The sequence below is a fragment of the Macaca fascicularis genome, chromosome 5 (genome assembly GCF_037993035.2).
Source record: "Macaca fascicularis isolate 582-1 chromosome 5, T2T-MFA8v1.1".
Lineage (NCBI taxonomy): Eukaryota > Metazoa > Chordata > Mammalia > Primates > Cercopithecidae > Macaca > Macaca fascicularis.
This window is the reverse complement of record NC_088379.1, coordinates 7,469,202-7,487,205: the sequence shown is the minus strand read 5'-3', so window position 1 is coordinate 7,487,205 and position 18,004 is coordinate 7,469,202. Positions and strand designations below refer to the sequence as shown.

The 18,004-nt window shown below is 47.8% G+C and overlaps 1 protein-coding gene across 9 annotated transcripts in view; it reads right to left on the bottom strand.

The window, feature by feature from the left end:
- EVC2 (EvC ciliary complex subunit 2) overlaps positions 1-18,004 on the bottom strand; it is a 188,209-nt gene that overhangs the window by 84,222 nt on the left and 85,983 nt on the right. For all 9 annotated transcript variants that reach the window (XR_012434648.1, XM_065544758.2, XM_074039405.1 and 6 more), the window contains 3 exons: positions 14,139-14,593; positions 10,103-10,307; positions 7,106-7,228 (listed from right to left, as the gene is read on the bottom strand). Coding sequence is in view for 8 of the 9 variants with exons in the window: in XM_065544758.2 (XP_065400830.1) it covers positions 7,106-7,228; positions 10,103-10,307; positions 14,139-14,593 (783 nt within the window). In the remaining variant the exon portion in view is untranslated. The remainder of the gene's footprint in view (positions 1-7,105; positions 7,229-10,102; positions 10,308-14,138; positions 14,594-18,004) is intronic.

Here is an 18,004-nt window from a genome sequence, read left to right as displayed (position 1 = left end):
CTGGGGACAGCACATGGCCTGCCAGGCTTGGGCTCCACAGTGGGCCTCTGGGGCAGTGTCAGCAAGATGCAGCTCCATCTTTCCAACTTCATGAACCCCAAAGGACCTCCCACTCGCAAGACATGATTGTGATGGTTAATTTTATGTGTCATCGAACTGGGCTAATAGGTGCCCAGGGGGCTGGTAAAACAGTATTTTGGGGTGTGTCTGTGAAGATGTTTCTGAAAGAGATTTGCATCTTTTAATTTTATTATTTTATTTTATTGAGACAGAGTCTCAGTTGGTCGCCCAGCTTGGAGTGCAATGACGCAATCTTGGCTCATTGCAACCTCTGCCTCCCAGCTTCAAGCAATTCTCCTGCCTCAGCCTCCCAAGTAGCTGGGATTATGGGTGTACACCACCACACCCAGCTAATTTTTCTGTAGTTTTAGTAGAGACTGGGGTTTTAACATGTTGGCCAGTCTGATCTCGAATTTGACCTCAAGTGATTCACCCGCCTCAGCCTCCCAAAGTGCTGGGATTACAGGCATGAGCCACCACACACCAGCCTGGAAGAGATTAGTATCTGAGTCAGCAGATAGTAAAGATTACCCTCCCCAATGTTGGTGGGCATCATTGAATCCCCAGGGCCTGAACAGAACAGAAAGTTGGGAAAAGGGTGAATTCTCTTTCTCTTCCAGAGCTGGGATATCCGTCTTCTCCTTGCCCTTGGACATCCAAAGTGCTCCTGGTTCTCTGGCCTTGGGTCTCTCAGGCTTACACCAGCAGCTTCCCTAGTTCTCAGGCCTTGAGACTGACTTATACCACCAGGTTTGCAGGTTTTATAGCCTCTAGATGGCAGACAGTGGACCTTCTCAGCCTCCATAACTGCATGTTCCAATTCCCTGAATAAATCTGAATAAATCTCTATCTATCTATCTATCTATCTATCTATCTATCTATCTATCTATCTATCTATCTATCTATCTATCTATCTGCTATGGACTCTGTTTCTCTGGAAAACCATGATTAATACCATGATCAAGCAACTCTTAGCTATGGGCATTCACAGAACGAGAGCTGTCATTTTTCCCTCTGCAATTATCCTGCAAATAAAACATCTGAACAACTGCCATGCAAGTGCTAAGAGATGTAATCGATCAATTTCAGGAGGAACATCAAAGCTGTCAACTCAAGAGTGCCTATTCTCTTGGCACCTGCCACAATGAAATGGCCGAATGTGAAGATGGACTGTCACGAAAAGGTCACAGATGACAAATGCCTCGTGTCTGCCTTTCTATGTGAGGCCTGGATCACGTAGCATGTGGAGCTGCTTCATTAGTGGGAAAGAAGATGAGCACTGCAGCCCACTCCAAAGTTAAAAGGCACCTCACAAAAGCCCTGAAACGATTGGGCTCTCATTGTCACAAGCCGCATTTCACAGTTGTAGGAGCCAAGGCACACTCACCCTGCATTATGAAACTGTGGGAAATAACCGCCATTGTTTGGTGAAAACATTCTTTGACATTTCTGATCAGGGCATGTGGTCAGGAGGTGGCGTGACAGTGACAGCACAGAGAGCTTCTGCTTCCTGTGCCAGGTCTGCCACTGCCTGGCTACATAAAAGAACCTGGGCAAAGTCACTAACATCTCTGAGACTCAGTCTCCACATCCATAAAACAGGGATGTTAATGGTTCTTACTTGTAGAAGTTTGGAAGGGTAAAGCATGTAATGAACAAGGCACAGGTCAGTAGAGCAGCAAGAACGCAGAGTCTGAAGACCAGTCGTGACCCTGGAGTCACTTCAACTCCCTGTGCCTCAGAGTCCTTATCTCTCATAGAGCAATAACAGTGGCACTTCTGTTAACGCTGTGTAAGGATTAGAGTGGATAGATGGAAAGTGTTTAGCTCTCCGTACACCTCACTAGCATAAATATGGACTATGGACGTACATATAGGTACTCATACGTAGAACTCACATGTGGATGGCTCATATGTACACACACACACATACATATACCTCTATCATATGCATATATTAATACATACACATACACACATATACAGTGTCTAGCAAGGTGCCTGGCACTAAAATGCAAACAAAGGAAGTAGGCACCATTCTTATTAAAATGCCATCACACTTTAGGAAGGGAGGTAAGTTCTTCAATCAATGCATAAGACAAAAACGAAATCGAAATCACCCTTGGAAACACCCTGGGGAGCACCAACTGGCCAGTCCTTCCTCCAGAGCCGGAGCAGATGGCTGTGTCTTCAGCCCAGGACCAGGTGAAGGGTCTGGCTTGTGCGTGTGGGCTGGGAGGTAGGACAAAGGTCTGCCCCAAATGTAAACCACAGACATGAGGTCAGGGCAGGGGAGGGTGCTGAAACAGGCTCAGGGAATCGCAGACCTCCAGCTCCCTTCACCTCCCGTCCTTGAAGGCCTCTGCTCACCTGCTGGGCTCACCTGCCTGGTTCAGCTGGTCTTTACTCTTGCACTATGTTCTTGGTCAGTGTCTTATGTCTTGCTCCTTTTTTTTTTTTTTTCCACAAATGCCTTTTGTGGAACTTCCTTAGGTGTCTATGAATGTGTGGCAAGTAGATCAGGATGGGTGAGCTGGAATCAAATGGATGTGGCTTTGAGTTGTAAGGGTCACAACCCATTCGTTGGATGGTCCTGAACAAGTCACACAGCCCCCTGGTGATGCTGTCTCTCATGTGTCAACTGGATAAGGTGGCCCAGTACACAAGGATTCCCAAGGCAAGCTGTCATCATGTGTACCCTCTGTAGCATGGAGATCCTCAGATGTCTCCTCCCCATCTGCCTTGGATCCCTTGTTCATGCTATGGAAGAAGTGATGACTAGTATGTTACTTGGGACCAGGATGCCAGTGTGAACTAGGAGATGCTGCACAGAGGGCCAAGGCAGACCAAGTCCGATCACATGCCTGGTGGTGGACCCTGGGTTGGGCACTAACCTTTTTGAGCTTAGAATGGACCTCAAGATGCCATTCTTGTAGCAATGTTGAGTATGGAGATTCACACTCATGAAGAGCATCAGCTATAAGCCTGGTATCTGATAGCAATTTGATAGAGGGTAGCAACAGTTTTTTTTTGTTTGTTTGTTTTTTGTTTTTTTTTGAGACGGAGTCGCGCTCTGTCACCCAGGCTGGAGTGCAGTGGCCAGATCTCAGCTCACTGCAAGCTCCGCCTCCCGGGTTTAGCCATTCTCCTGGCTCAGCCTCCCGAGTAGCTGGGACTACAGGTGCCTGCCACTTCGCCCGGCTAGTTTTTTGTATTTTTTAGTAGAGACGGGGTTTCACCGTGTTAGCCAGGATGGTCTTGATCTCCTGACCTCGTGATCCGCCCATCTCGGCCTCCCAAAGTGCTGGGATTACAGGCTTGAGCCACTGCGCCCGGCCGCAACAGTTTTTTAGTATCACTATGCCATATTAGTATAGTGTACTGATTGCCTTGTAAGCCTAGTTAATTATACACAGAGCCGTCTTTTATACATTATGATGAAAGCAGAGGCCTGGGAGAGTAACAAACTTCTAAAGGACCATGGGTGACAAACAAAGAGAATGAGGTGAAGGTATTTTCAGTAATAATACTGAGTATTGGAATTAAAAACTAAAAAAAAATTGAAAGAACCTAAGAAAGAAAAGTGGTAATGTGAGATATAAAGCATTGAAATGTCTAAATAAAACAAAAATCCTGAACAGAACAAAAACAAAGAGAAAAAAACTAAAAGGCAAAGAAAACAATATTCTACACTTGCCACCAAGAGAAAATGTAAATAGTCGTGAAAATAAGTAATTTGAAACCTAAGTTGCAGAAACTTTAAATTATTGGGTGCCATAAAGGAATGTGATTTTCGGGCCTGAGTCACGTGACAGGAAGCTGTAACCTACGGGGCTGAACTTTTGTTTCTCTGATTACCGATTAGCCTTCTTCCCAGCCTACATTGTTGTGTAAAATGCCGTAAATGACTAGAGGGCGCCAGAAAAGACGGCTTCCTTTTGATCTTCCTTACAGATTAACTTCCCTCTTCTCTCACACACAGACCTCATGGCTATCTCATTTGCCAAGACGGAATGTTAAATATACTCTTTTAAATTGGAAAGGAAATGAAAACGAGCCATACAGAAAAGAAAACAAACCGTAACTAATTAAACTTGTAACTTACAAACTAGCCTTGTGTAGAAAATGTTGTAATCCTGTTAAATCTCTTTGTTTTGTTCTTATATAAGCAAGACCTTAACTTTTAGCTCTAGAGTGCTGACCCCATTTCTCTGCAGTCTGTGTTTCCCAGATGGCAATACCCAGGTTTTCTCTTGGATAAACTCTCGAACACTGGGTTCTGATTCTTTCAATTATTTCAGGTTGACATGGTTTTAAAAAAAGAAAAAGAAAAAAAACTACAGGAAGGAATGTGCTTAGTTCCTTCTATTAAAATGACTAGTTTGGGAAAAAAAGGAGACGGGTCTGCTGGTTCAGGATCCATAAGGGATTAGAGCTGGGCTTTAGGAAGAAGATGCTCCCTGCTGCAAGGAGAACCAATTGGAAGGAAGGGGGAACAAACAGGAAGCAGTAGGGAGCCCACTGTATGTATCTAGGCAAAAATGGTGCTGGGCACAGCCGGAAACAGAGGAGATGGATTAGAAATAATTATGAGACAGAGCAGGGGGAGATGAGGTAGGGGCAGGGAGGGGTTATGGAGGATGTTGAGGTCCAGCCTTGAGCCGCTGGGTGGGAGTGGTACAGTCTGCACCTGATGTCCCCATGGGTTGCCACCTCTGCATCACCTTCTCGTTCAAGACATTCATCCTGTGACTATGCTCCAAGGGTGCTGGTGAGATGGCCTTTTTCTTTCTCAGTCTGGTCTTTGAGAAGGTTCCTCCACAGGGCTGCTCCCCCATCCACTGGCCATGACCCAGCACTCCAGAAAAGCAGTCTTGTCACAAGGCTTCAACCCTCTGGGTTCCCTCGGTGCAGTGTGGCCTCCAGCACAGTTCACGATACCCATTCCCTCTGCCAATCCAAACCCCAGCTTTCCCTTCACCAGCAGCTCTTCTCTGACAACAGTCACCTTCACTCTGGCAGGTTTCGCCTTTTACAGAGGATCACAAAGCAGCCGGTAGTCACGGAAATGCTCCCTCTACCCCCAAGTGTGGCTACTTCCTCCCTGTGCCAGGAGCTCAATGTGCGCAGGACCTGACCTCTCTCTGGCTCTCTCCTCTTCTTGCTGTAAACTGGGAATAAACTGGGACAGCTTGGCTTATCTCTCTTGCTTCTCTCTGGGACTCCGACTTCTGCTCTGCTTCCCTAGGGGTAGGCTGCCCCCCACAAGGAACCCCCCAGTGATACTGTGATTGGATGATGGAGTTTGCTTAACTCTCAGGTAGTTTGGCAAGCCCACTGGCTCTCACATTGATGTATAGCTCTTGGAATTAGCCTTTAACAATAGGGAAGATGACATTTTGCCCCTATCTGCCTAATCTTTGTCTTACTGTTCAATTTCATACAGAACCTGGGTGGGAATAGAGTTGCCACTTCCTGGATCCCTTAAGACATCAACAGCCTGGACACACCTGATGGGAGACATTGAGCCCAGAGCAGTTTCTGTGGCTCTTGGCCAGATCACACATTCGTGTTCTGAGAAGTACACCGGCACTAACATAAAACCAAGCAAAAAAGCTAGAAAAAGGAGATAGTGGGAAGGTAAGAACAAAAACAGCAGCTCTAAAGCATGGCTTCATACATTCATTCACTGAACATACTCCTGTTGGGAATCCACCCTTCACAGGGTGCTGGGAAAGGCAGACAGGCACCCAGGCTGCGGTCACATAGCGTCTACTCTTAAGCAGCACCTTTGCAGAGGAGACCTTGCCTCCTCCCCTACCTACAGTCCACCCCGCTGCCAGCCTCCTTCACCTCTAAGGCCACATCATCTAATTTATGTCCTTAATAGCACTGACGACAGTCTATCATTTTAAGTGTTTATCATCCATCTTCCCCAACTAGAACGTGCTCTCCTCTACTGGAGAGCGGGGACCAGGGCTGCCTCAGTCACTGCTGCAACCCCAGAGTGCACTGACACAGTGCCTGGGACACTGGTGCCTCCCCAAAATACTTGTGGAACAAATTAACCACGTGATAGGTACTATGGTAAGGAAGAGCTGGAAGTGGGGTGGAACGAGTGGGAAAATCTAGGGTGTTTGGGGAAGGCTTCTTGGAAGGAGAGACATCCAAGAGCTGAGGGAACAGCTCAGGACAGCAAAGGACACAAGTTACTTATCCAGGTAAACAGAGGTGGAAAAGTAATTCCAGAAAGACAGAAGAATACAGATTAAAGCATCCTAGGAGACTGTGTGGTGTGTGCTAGAACATCACGTATGTAATGGGGCTGCGCCAGGCACAGTGGCTCACGCCTGTAATCCCAGCACTTTGGGAAGCTGAGGTGGGCGGATCATCTGAAGTCAGGAGTTCGAGACCAATCTGGCCGACGTGGTGAAACCATATGTCTACTAAAAATACAAAAATTAGCCTGGTGTGATGGTGGGCGCCTGTAATCCCAGCTACTCAGAAGGCTGAGGCAGGAGAATCACTTGAACCCGGGAGGTGGAGGTTGCAGTGAGCCGAGATGACACCATTGCACTCCAACCTGGGTGACAGAGCAAGACTCCATTTCAAAAAAACAAAAAACAAACAAACAAAAAATGGGGCTGAAGGGAGAGCCTGGTGAGTTTGTGGGAACATGGAGGAGAGTGTGAGAGAGAAGAAGAATGTGATGGAGGTGAAATGGCAGATGCACACGCCCCAGGATAGAGTCAGGTACAAATACAGCAAGTGACTCAGCCAGAGAGGTAGCACCCAAGGGGAAGCCTGAAGGATGTGGTGAGATCCCCAGGCTGAGAAGTGGAGGGAGAGGGCTCCAAGCAGAATGCACAGGGGAAAGGCCCAGGGGGAGGGTCTTCCAACTCTTTCTTACCATAGCACCTGAGTGAGTGAGTGGTTGGGTGGAAATGCATGGCACAGCCCCAAGGCCTCTGTGTACCTGCAAATACATCAGCTATCAGCCCCGCCACGTGCAGAGAGAAACAGTGGGTGAAGCAGAAGTACTGACCTTTTCCACCAGGTCTTCAGAGGCCTGTTCCTCACAGAGGTGAATTTTGTCTTCGATGCACTTCTTCAGAAGCTCTCCCTTGCTTTTACTTTTGGACCGTGACTTTCTCACCTTGGACTGTTGCTGGAGAGGGGTTGGGGAAGACACTAGTAAGAAGGCTATCACCAGCAAGTCCATGCAGCCCCCCAGGGCTTTGCAGGTCACGAGAAGTTTCTGCAGCTCCCAAAACCGCGAATCTCTGCCTTAAGCCAGACAGGGGAGGAGAGAGGTATGTTCTTCTGGAAGGAGCTCAGTTTCAGAGCCTTTGATCTTCACACAATCTGGTGGGCAGAACCTCAGCTCTGCAGTCAGACAGCAGAACCAAGCTGTGTCCACCTCCTAACTAGCCGTGGGACCTCAGACCTGTCAGCCTCTCTGAGAAGGGGATGTGATGAATGAGGTCCCTGTTCTTGCAATGCTTCCATGACAGTGGAGAAAACCGTCTGAAAACATGGAAACTAAATAAGGACACTAGGAGTAGAGCCACATTGGCAGACAGGACCTGGAAGCCCAGGGTACAGACTGGGGTTGGGAGGGGATATCCCCAGAGAGGGCCAGGCAGGGAGCCCATTGTGCACATCTCTGCCCAACTACCAGGCAGTGATGTCAAGCCGGTAGCCTGAAACTGGCCTTAGGAGGAGGATTTACACTATGGAAATGGGTGAATGCTACAAGTCAGGATTCCCCTCCCTACCTTCCCTCTCCCCTGAGAGCCTTCCCAGCATGGGTCTGGTCAGGGCCCAGGCCACAGGGAGCCTTGAGGTCATGTTGGAACTTGGATCCCAGCTCAGAGAGCTACAGAAAGGGCTGAAGGGTGGTGAATCTGACTTGCACATCTCTTTAGAATTTGCAAGTGCCTTTGAAACTCATGTCTGTGAATGGTCTGGGAGCCCTGGGGGCCACCAGCAGATGAGGGCAAACAGTAGACACTACCTGTTTTGCGGGCCTAGATCAAAGAGAAGTGTGCGCGGAAGAAATGCGGGGGTTCTCTGGTGGTGACACGACAGGTGGGTGTGGACGGCCAAGGGATGGAGAATGCACTAAGCATCCACTAACATTGCTCCACCTGGCCCCATATATCCTCATGATACCCATTTTACAGATGAAAACATGAAGACTAAAACAACGATTTTCTCCCCAGGCCTTGGTGCTTAGGAAACTGAGAGCAGGCTCTCCCGCCACCTTCTCTGCTGCTATCTCGGGGCTGAGCAAGTGAAGGGAGCTGTGGCTCCATCGGTGCAAAAGCCTGACCGTGCTGGCTCAGCCTTCCCTCTGGAGAATGTGGAGCGAGCAACTTCATGACATCTGCCTCCTCTGAGGCAATGGCCAAAGCCATTTCCATCTGAAAACCAAGCACCTTGGGCAACTTTGAAGGTAGAAACTTCGTTCCTGCCGGGACTCACCAGCTTCAAGGCAGGGGAACCAGCAGCTCATGGACTCCCTCCCCTCACTTCGGTGAAGTGAAAATTATTTTCCCCCATTGTTCAAAATTATTTAAAACTTTTATAATTTACCCGTTACTCTTATTCTGTATCTCCTCCCTCCTTGTAAGAACGGAAGTAGGAAAAAAAACAACAGTACTTAAAAAAAAATTAAAAGAATGTCAAAGCTTCCAAGTGGTTTCTGCATCCACTGGTTTATATTCCGAAAGGATGTGTCTGAGTTTTTTTCTTTCTCTAAAGGAAAAGAAGTGAGTTTAAAGTCAGGAAACACCAGCTCCCAGCCCAGTTCTCTACCTCCTATAGGGCTACTCCCTTTTCCTCTGCTGGCCTGTTTTCTCATCTGTAAAATGGGACACCACATTGACCTCTTAGCACTGCTGTGAACTTCAGGGGAGATGATGTCAGCTTCGGTGATTTTAATGTTTTCAGTCTCAACTATTACTACCTTAAGAGAAGTCTCAGATGTGTTTTGCACACATCTGGTGCTTGGCTGGTGGGATGTTTAAGCCAACAAAATTGACTGCACACCTACTATGCACTTGGCACTCTTGAGTGCTGAATGGGCCGGGGAGCTTATTTTTAGTGAAAGCACAGACAAAGGGGAAGTCAAGGAACCAGCACATTTCAGATAATGATAAATAAAATCATGAAACCCAGCATGTGATAAAGAATGCCTAGGGAGAGGGTAATTTTAGACAGGTGCTCAGGGAGGGCTTCTTGGTGGAGGTGGCATTTGAGCCGAGACCTCAATGGGCTACAAAGCATATACATGACAGAGAAAACAGAGGTTCGAAGGCCTTATTTTATGTTGGGAGCCCCAGAAGCAGAGCCTGAGGCAGGGATTAGGTGCACGTGGTTTCCTGAAGGAGGTCTCTTTAGGATCACCCTCTTGGGGAACAAGGGAACACGACAGGAAAGGGAAGAGCCAAGCAAGGCTGTGGTCTCAGGTGAAGTTGAGCCTAAATTGGTCCCTGGGGGCTTTGAAGCAAAAACTGCACCAAAGAGTTGTCTGTCCTCAGGCACATAATAGCTGCTCATTAAAAGGCAGCTGCCAGTCATCATCCTTTAAGATCTTGTGCAAGAGCCCCTCCTTCCCTGACCCACCTGAGCTGAGCTGAGCATCCCTCCTCCATGCCATATAGAAAGGCCTTTTGTACCCAGAGTAAGTCATTAGCTGTGGCTGGAGGAGTGGGCAGGAGAGACAGAGTAATATCTCAGGCCAGGCAGCTTCCATCAGGAGAAGATTGTGGCTGGGCGAGGCTGCTGGTGGATGGTGCAACAACCCAGGTGTCAGGATCAGGGCACAGCACCAGCGGTGTCCACTATAAACTTTAAAGTTGGGACAACCCTGGAGATTCCTGGCATAGCTAGACACCAATGCGGCCAGAGAGGAGAGGATAGGTGAGCATGAGGTGAGATGGACTCAGGGTGGTGGAGAGGCCAGACCCTGTAGGCTCAGCAGCTGGCAGACAGCCCTGCTTCTATAATCGAGAGGCCACTGACATGTCCATCCTACCTGCAGCTCGGGGGCAGCCAGGGCCTGGTCCAGCTTCAGGAACTCTGCTTCTCGCCACGCAGTCTGAAATTGCTGCAGCAGAACTCGGGCCCGGATTTTGGGGAGGGCCAAGCTCCTGTCCATCTGAGCAAAGCAGCCATGGACCTCCTGCCTCATCCGGAGCAGCTCCTCTTCAGACAGGGAGAAGACTGAGGAGCAGAGCTTCCTGGAAGGAAGAACAGAGACACGCTCTTACAGAGAAAGCCTGGGGGCTGGGCTGGGGTGATGAAGCTGAAGATGCAAAGCTCATTCCTCAAATCTAGGTCTGCAGAAAAACCTTGGCTCCCTAATCATGCATTCCTGCCACAGGCATTCCTTGAGCACCTAATGCACGTCGTGCTGCACAGGACATTGTATTGGAGCTAAGAACAAGAGCTGGATGAGGCCAGGCTGTGAGGGTGTCTTTGAGGAGGCAACAGGCCTTCCAGTGTCCATGACTTTCAATTAACCTGGTCTCGCTTCAGAAACAGACACGTAAACAAAGCACTGTCTGCGGAGCCTGGTCAGCAGCATTCTCTACGTAGGACCAATGGACAGAGGAGAGACACACAATACTCAGCTCAGGGAGGTCAGGGAAATGGGAGTCCCTTGTGATTGGTTCCGAAGGGTAATGATTGACAGCTATCATTCAGTGAAAACCGATTCCACGCTGGGAACCATGCTGAGTGACTTAGTGTTATGGATTGAATTATGGCTCCCAAAAAGATATATTCAAGTCCTAACCTGGGACCTGTGAATGTCGGTTTATTTGGAAATAGGGTATTTACAAATGTAATTAAGAAGTGAGCTAAAATGAGGCCATATTGGAGCACAGTGGACCCTTAATGCAGTATGACTGGTGTCCTTATCAGAAAAGAGACAAACACACAGGGAGGCCATCTGACACGGAGGCAGAGATTGGGGTGTGACATCTACAAGCCAATGAATGCCAAGAATTGCCAGAAACACCAGCAGTAAAGGTATGGAACAGATTCTCCCCCGGTGCCTTCAGAGGGAGCACGGTCCTGCCAATGCCTTGATCTTGGACGTCCAGCCTTCAGAACAGTGGGAGAACACATTTCTGTTGTTTTAAGCCACCCAGTTTGTGGTACTTTGTTACGGTAGTGCTCAGAAACAAATGCAATGACCTACATCATTGCTGTTCCTTACACCAAATTACAGACGAGGAAATGAACAGTCCCTCTTCCTTTCCAGCAAGGCCCATAGCCCACTCTAATGGAGAGAATGGCCACACAATTGCTTTCTCAGCCTCAACGGGGCTGGTTCTGGCCCATGAGATATAAGAGGAAATCTGTTCAGAAAGTCTGGACAGAATTATTCAATGAACAAAGATTCTCTGAAGATTTGTTTGAATGTTCTGGTAATGTTCTGTCAATGCAGCCAGCATTGACGGAGGCTTTAAAATTCAGAATTATCTGCAGAACACCTGACGTGGTTGGCCAGAGTCAGGTTTACCATACCCAAATCTCAGTGTGGGAATGTGGGGCTGTGGCTCTGCCAGAAAGGTCTCTGGAAAGAGAATGAGACATTCAGAGACCACATGGGCCCTCTGCTGAAAACAGTCTGAGGCCTGACCCCATGTCATGTGACACCCATCTTGGGTTCCTCACTTCATGGGGCCCCACGATTTTTAAAGCAACCTTTGGAAACGGCAGCAACCCCCTTGCACCTCCCCTTGTGCAAAGCCTTCGCCCCACTGTTTGCTGATTACGCCGAACCCAAAGTAAAAGCAACTCTGAGATGACTCTCAGTCATTATTTCTGTCACTTTCAAACCAGATCGGCCCTGAGCACTCTTGTCTTAATCCTCTGTTACGTAAGTGCCAAGAGAATACAGAAATAGAGGAGGCAAGATCTTTGCCCTGAAGGAGTTTGAAATCAAGACAGGAACTCAGGAAAGAAGGCTCGAAGACACGCTTTCTCTTGCAAAGATATTCCTCATTAATTCCTACTTTAGCCAACCAGTTTTACAGCAACCCCACCTTGGTTGAAATTGGAAAGCTTCTAAAAATGTGTTTCAAATCTATTGTGCAAAGCCATTTTTGCATAATGCCTCAGAAATAAATGCTGCAACCTTTTAGAATCTTAAATAAGCAAAGTATATGAGCAGACTCGCATTGCAAGTTGATCCTCTTTAACCCTTGGAAAAATCATACACTTTTATGATAGCCAAGTGAGAGTTCTCTTTTTCCCGTTAAATGGCTAAATCAGCAGTGGCTTTGGTAATACTCCCTGCAAAATGAATCCAAATGAAGTTGAAGAAAATGACCAGCTGGTAATAGGAATGCCAAAGTTAATTCACTTGCTACGAAGAGTCCAAAGTCAATTTGAACATGAGAGGAGAATTTTCTGGAATGTAGGCTAAGCTGAATAAATACTGTTGAGGGCAATTCATGGGAATAAGAAATGGCATTTAAGGATCTGATTTTTATGGACTAAGAGAAGACAGCATCTTGTTTTCCTTGTCAAGAAAGCAAAAGCTAACAAGCATTAAAAAATAAATGAGGCCAGAATCACAAAAGAGAGAGACGGGAAAGGGCCAAACTTCACTTAATGCAAACCAAGACAGTATCAATCTTTGCAAACACCTGGGGACCTATTTTCCTGGTAGCAAGGTCAGACTCTGGGGATGAAAACTGTGTGGGAAAGGAAAGGACGTTAAATCACGGAGGCCAGCAAGATTCTAGGAGATAACTTCTACAAGGGAGGAGGGAAATTGATGACAGATCCTGTGTCCTTTAAAGCGTCCAAGATGAGCCCAGGCTCTTATATAAACATTGTCTTCACATTTAAACTACTCGATAGTGACACTGTAATGCCAAAAGCACCTTAAATGATTTGATTTCGTTTTTGTGGTCTTCATTTTACAAGCGGGAAAGCTAAGGCCCAGAGAGGTTAAACAAGTTGCACAAATGTAAGTGGTGGTCCTGGGTATTTTGGTCTACATCGCCCAACTCTCATTCTACACTGGCTATGTTAGAGGTCCCTCCAGTTTCCAATCTGTTGCCAGCCACAAACAACCACCAAAAGCTCTGTTGGTCTCTATTACAGCACAAAAGGCTCCCTTCCTGGGCCAGGCCAAATCCCAGCTGCACAAAGAGCTGGCAAATGTTTCAGGGAAGTAAAGGACTGTGGGCACTGGCCCCTCTGGAATACGACTCCAACTTGTCTTCATTGTTTCCACCACTCTCCCATGTCTTTAAAAAATTACTGGTGAAATTTATCTTGGGAGGCTGAGGCGGGAGGATTGCCTAGGCCCAGCAGTTCGAGACCAGCCTGGGCAACAGGGTGAGACCCCCCCCCTCTACAAAAAATAAACTAAATATTAAAAATAAATGTATCCATTATTTTCTAGTTACTGCAGCAGGAGTGTTAGGTGTGGTCCACTGCATCCCACTCAGAAGCGGAAGTCATTACATGGTTCCTGAATTAATAATAAAGATACATAGTCCGAGAAATGGACCAGGGATGAAAGGGCCAGGTGAAAGGATGACGTAGTGTGGTGGAAGAACTAACATGAAGGTCAAGATCATGAGCAGCCTTGATGCCTGGTGAAACGAGCAGGGCCTGGAATGGCCTAACCACAAGCTCCCCTTCCCCCTCTGTTCCCGTGGATCATGTCCCCTCCCCAGGGGACATTTCTTATTAGGGGAATCAGCATTTATCCCTGAGTACTCAGCTCCCTGGAGTTATTCAGCCCAGGGAATTATTCAGACAAGCTAATCACATCTTCCCTTGGAAGCCAGGGGCCACCCATCCTCTTGTTACTACAAACCCTACGGTCCTGGTTCTGCACTCTGCTCAATCCCTGTAGGGTCCCGTGTGACATTCGAGGTCCTCCCCGGGGAGCGTGAGTTCCTATGACTAATTAACGCTGGTAATGTCATCTGTCTGGTGCCAGGTATCTCATGCTTGGCCATCCCCACAACCACAGGGGAGGAATCTCCCTGGCATCAATGGGGTGGGGAAGTGTGATTAGGGCGCGCAGGAGCACTCACATGAAGACCAGGTGCTCCCAGCGTCTCAGCTCCGCCTGCTCCTCCGTGGCGGCCTCAGGAGCATCGTCCTTCAGTCTCTGCCTCACGCTCTGGACACCCTCCTGGTCCCTGTCCCTCTCCTCCCCCTCCAGCTGCTCAGCCCGCACGGCCATCTCCTTGCCGTGCTCCTCCAGGATCTGCTGCAGGAAGAGCCAGGGCACGCTGCGCTTGAGCAGCTCCTGGGTCATGGCTGAGTTCTGCAGGCGCCGCAGCTCGTCGGTGGCCTTCTCAAACAGCGAGAGGGTCAGGGCCCTGAGATCGTCCAGGGCAGCCTGGTCCAGACGCTCCTGCAGCTCCTCCAGGGCGGCGCCCTGCTCCTCCATCAGGCTCCTCCTCTGGCGCAGGTACTGGCCGGCATCCTCAACCGCTTGGAAGGCCTCGCTGATGGAGAGCTGCTCCCTCCGCTGCTCCCTGTGCTGGAGTTTCAGAAAAGAAAATTAAGTGGGGGCGGGGCTTGGAGGGTACAGCCCTTTGGCTGAAACACTTTGGTGCAGGAGGCACAGAATGTTTATAGCCTTTGCCCCAACAATCTCACATTTGGAAAGTTATTCTGTTTATTATTTATTTATTTATTTATTTATTTTTTAGATGGAATCTCGCTCTGTCGCCCAGGCTGGAGTGCAGTGGTGCGATCTTGGCTCACTGCAACCTCCACCTCCTGGGTTCAAGCAATTCTTGTGCCTCAAACACCCAAGTAGTTGCAATTATAGGCACGTGCACCATGATGCCAGGCTAATTTTTTTAAAAATTAATTTATTTTATTTTTAAATTTATTATTTATTTATTTTTGAGATAGGGTCTCCTTCTGTCACCCAGGCTGGAGTACAGTGGCACTACCTTGGCTCACGGCAACCTCCGCCTCCCAGGTTCAAGTGATTCTACTGCCTCAGCCTCCCCAGTAGCTGGGATTACAGGTGTGTTCCACCACACTCAGCTAATTTTTGTATTTTTTGTAGAGTTGGGGTTTCACCATGTTGGCCGAGCTCCTCTTGAACTCCTGACCTCAAGTGATCTACTCACCTCAGCCTCCTAAAGCGCTGGGATTATAGCTGTGAACCATTGCGCCAGGTCTAGAAAGTTACTGTTTTTTAAAAAAATATACGGTAGAATCCTTATGTGTTCACCATTCATTAAACATGTATTTGTTGAGTAGGTAAAGCCCAGGAGACAGACCGCCTGGGTTCGGGTCCTGGGTCCCCCATTCACAAGCTGAGTGATCCAAAGCAGGTATTTTACCCTCTCTGTGCCTCCATTTCCCTATCTGATTGGTAAAATGGGGACAATAATAGGACCTCCCTTTCAGAATAGTTGCGAGGATTATGTGAGTTACTTCACACACGTACAGCTCATAAAAAAGTGCCTGACATAGTTTATGCCAATAAATATCTGTTAGTGTTATTACTATGTGCTAGGTATACAGGATCTGCAAGTTATAATATTATAAAGGGGAATCAAAAAGCTAAGATCATTGAGAGACAACTTAAATGAGGAGGTCAGCGAAGCTTTTAAGGAAGAAGATCTAAGTGAGACCTAAGGAAGGAGGTCTCATCTGAATCAGGTTAAGAAATGGGGAAAGAACATTCCTGGGAGAAAGAACAGTTGGTGCAAAGGCCCCGTGGTGGGGAAAAAAAATTGAGATGCATAAAGATGTCCATTATGGTGCTCTTTATAACAGTGGGTCCACATGATAGTCTCAGGTCTATTTTTTTTTTTTTTTTTTTTTTTTTTTTTGAGACGGAGTCTGGCTCTGTGGCCCAGGCTGGAGTGCAGTGGCGCAATCTTGGCTCACTGCAAGCTCCGCCTCCTGGGTTCACGCCATTCTCCTGCCTCAGCCTCCTGAGTAGCTGGGACTACAGGTGCCCGCCACCGCACCCAGCTAATTTTTTGTATTTTTTAGTAGAGACGGGGTTTCACCATGTTAGACAGGATGGTCTCGATCTCCTGACCTCGTGATTCGCCCGCCTTGGCCTCCCAAAGCACTGGGATCACAGGTGTGAGCCACTGCGCCCGGCCTCTCAGCTCTATTTTGAGAGAACATAAGATGCTCTTCCAAAGTAAGAACTCAATAAATGTTAGCACCAACCATTATCATTACTCACTCAAACCAGCACTCCTATTTCCTTGCCCATGCAGACATTACTAGTATACCATAACCCGTGTTTATAGGTCCTGGTGACCAGAGAGTGTCAATTCATTCATTCTACAAATATGTATTGAGCACCTACCAGGTGTCAGGCAGTGTTCTCAACAGTGGGGATGCAACCTAAGTTTTTGCCTTCACGGAGCTACATCCTAATTCTGGGCCACTTGTAATGTTTATCAACAGTAGCTGCAAGAAATAATAGTCACAGAAGACTGCCAGAATCTCCTATAGGATATGGAGTTCATCCTTCTTTCTAGACACTGACCTTCAGGTAAGACAGTAGGGAAATGGAGCCCTGGGCCCCACTGTTTTAATCCCTTAACCAGTGGCTCAGAGATGAATGGGGTGATGCTCAAAGATGGGGTATGCATCAGTGATCAAGGTCAGAATCACGGCTTTCTGTTGGGTTCCAAACTTAGTAATAAAGAGCAGAGTTGGCCGGGCGCGGTGGCTCAAGCCTGTAATCCCAGCACTTTGGGAGGCCGAGACGGGCGGATCACGAGGTCAGGAGATCGAGTCGAGACCATCCTGGCTAACATGGTGAAACCCCGTCTCTACTAAAATACAAAAAAAAAAATTAGCCGGGCGAGGTGGCGGGCGCCTGTACTCCCAGCTACTCGGGAGGCTGAGGCAGGAGAATGGCATGAACCCGGGGGGCGGGGCTTGCAGTGAGCTGAGATCCGGTCACTGCACTCCAGCCTGGGCGACAGAGCCAGACTCCGTCTCAAAAAAAAAAAAAAAAAAAAAAAAAAAGAGCAGAGTTTCCATTGATCAAATTTGAAAGTTATTATTCATCCCCTCCCTGCAAATCATACCAACCAACTACTTGGGTGTCACCCTGCATGCCCTATACATTCCCTGAATCTGTCCTTATCCCCTGTACTCAGGGGTCTGCGCCAGTTTAGGCCTTCATTTGCTCACACCTGGACAAGTACCAGAACCTCCCATGGGGTTTATATTCCCAGGTTCCTCAACTCCATCTGACAAGGTGCTCACCTCAGCTTCCTAAATCACAGATCTGATGTCTCTCTCACCTCCTGAAGACCCTTCAACATTCCTCAGTATCCTTGGATGGAGGGTAACCCCTTAGCCCGGCACGCCATGCCCCCATTGACATGCTGCTGCATTCCCTTCTGGGGCCTACCCTAGTCCCTCTGCACACTCCAGCCTCATCATATTCTTAGAGTCCCCAAATACATGCCATGCATGCCACTTGCTAGATAACTGACCTTGACCACACACACACACACAAACCCAGTAGTATCTCCCTCATAGGGTTAATGTAAAGATTAAACAAGATATCTTATATAACATGCTTAGCACGGTGCTAAGTAAGCACCCAACAAATGTTAGCACCTACCATCATCATTAGTCACTCAAACCAGTATCAGGAGAAGCCCACGCCCGATATTCAACGTGGGTTCTTTTCTATTTCCCTAAGTGTCGGCTGGCCTGAGAAATAAAGGGAAAGAGTGCAAAACAGAGAGATTTTAAAGCTGGGTGTCTGGGGGAGATATCACATGTCGGCAGGATCCGTGATGCCTCCTGAGCCATAAAACCAGCAAGTTTTTATTAGTGATTTTCAAAACGGGTGGGAGTGTATGAATAGGATGTGGGTCTCAGAGATCACATGCTTCACAAGGTAATAAAATATCACAAAGCAAATGCAGCCAGGGCAAGATCA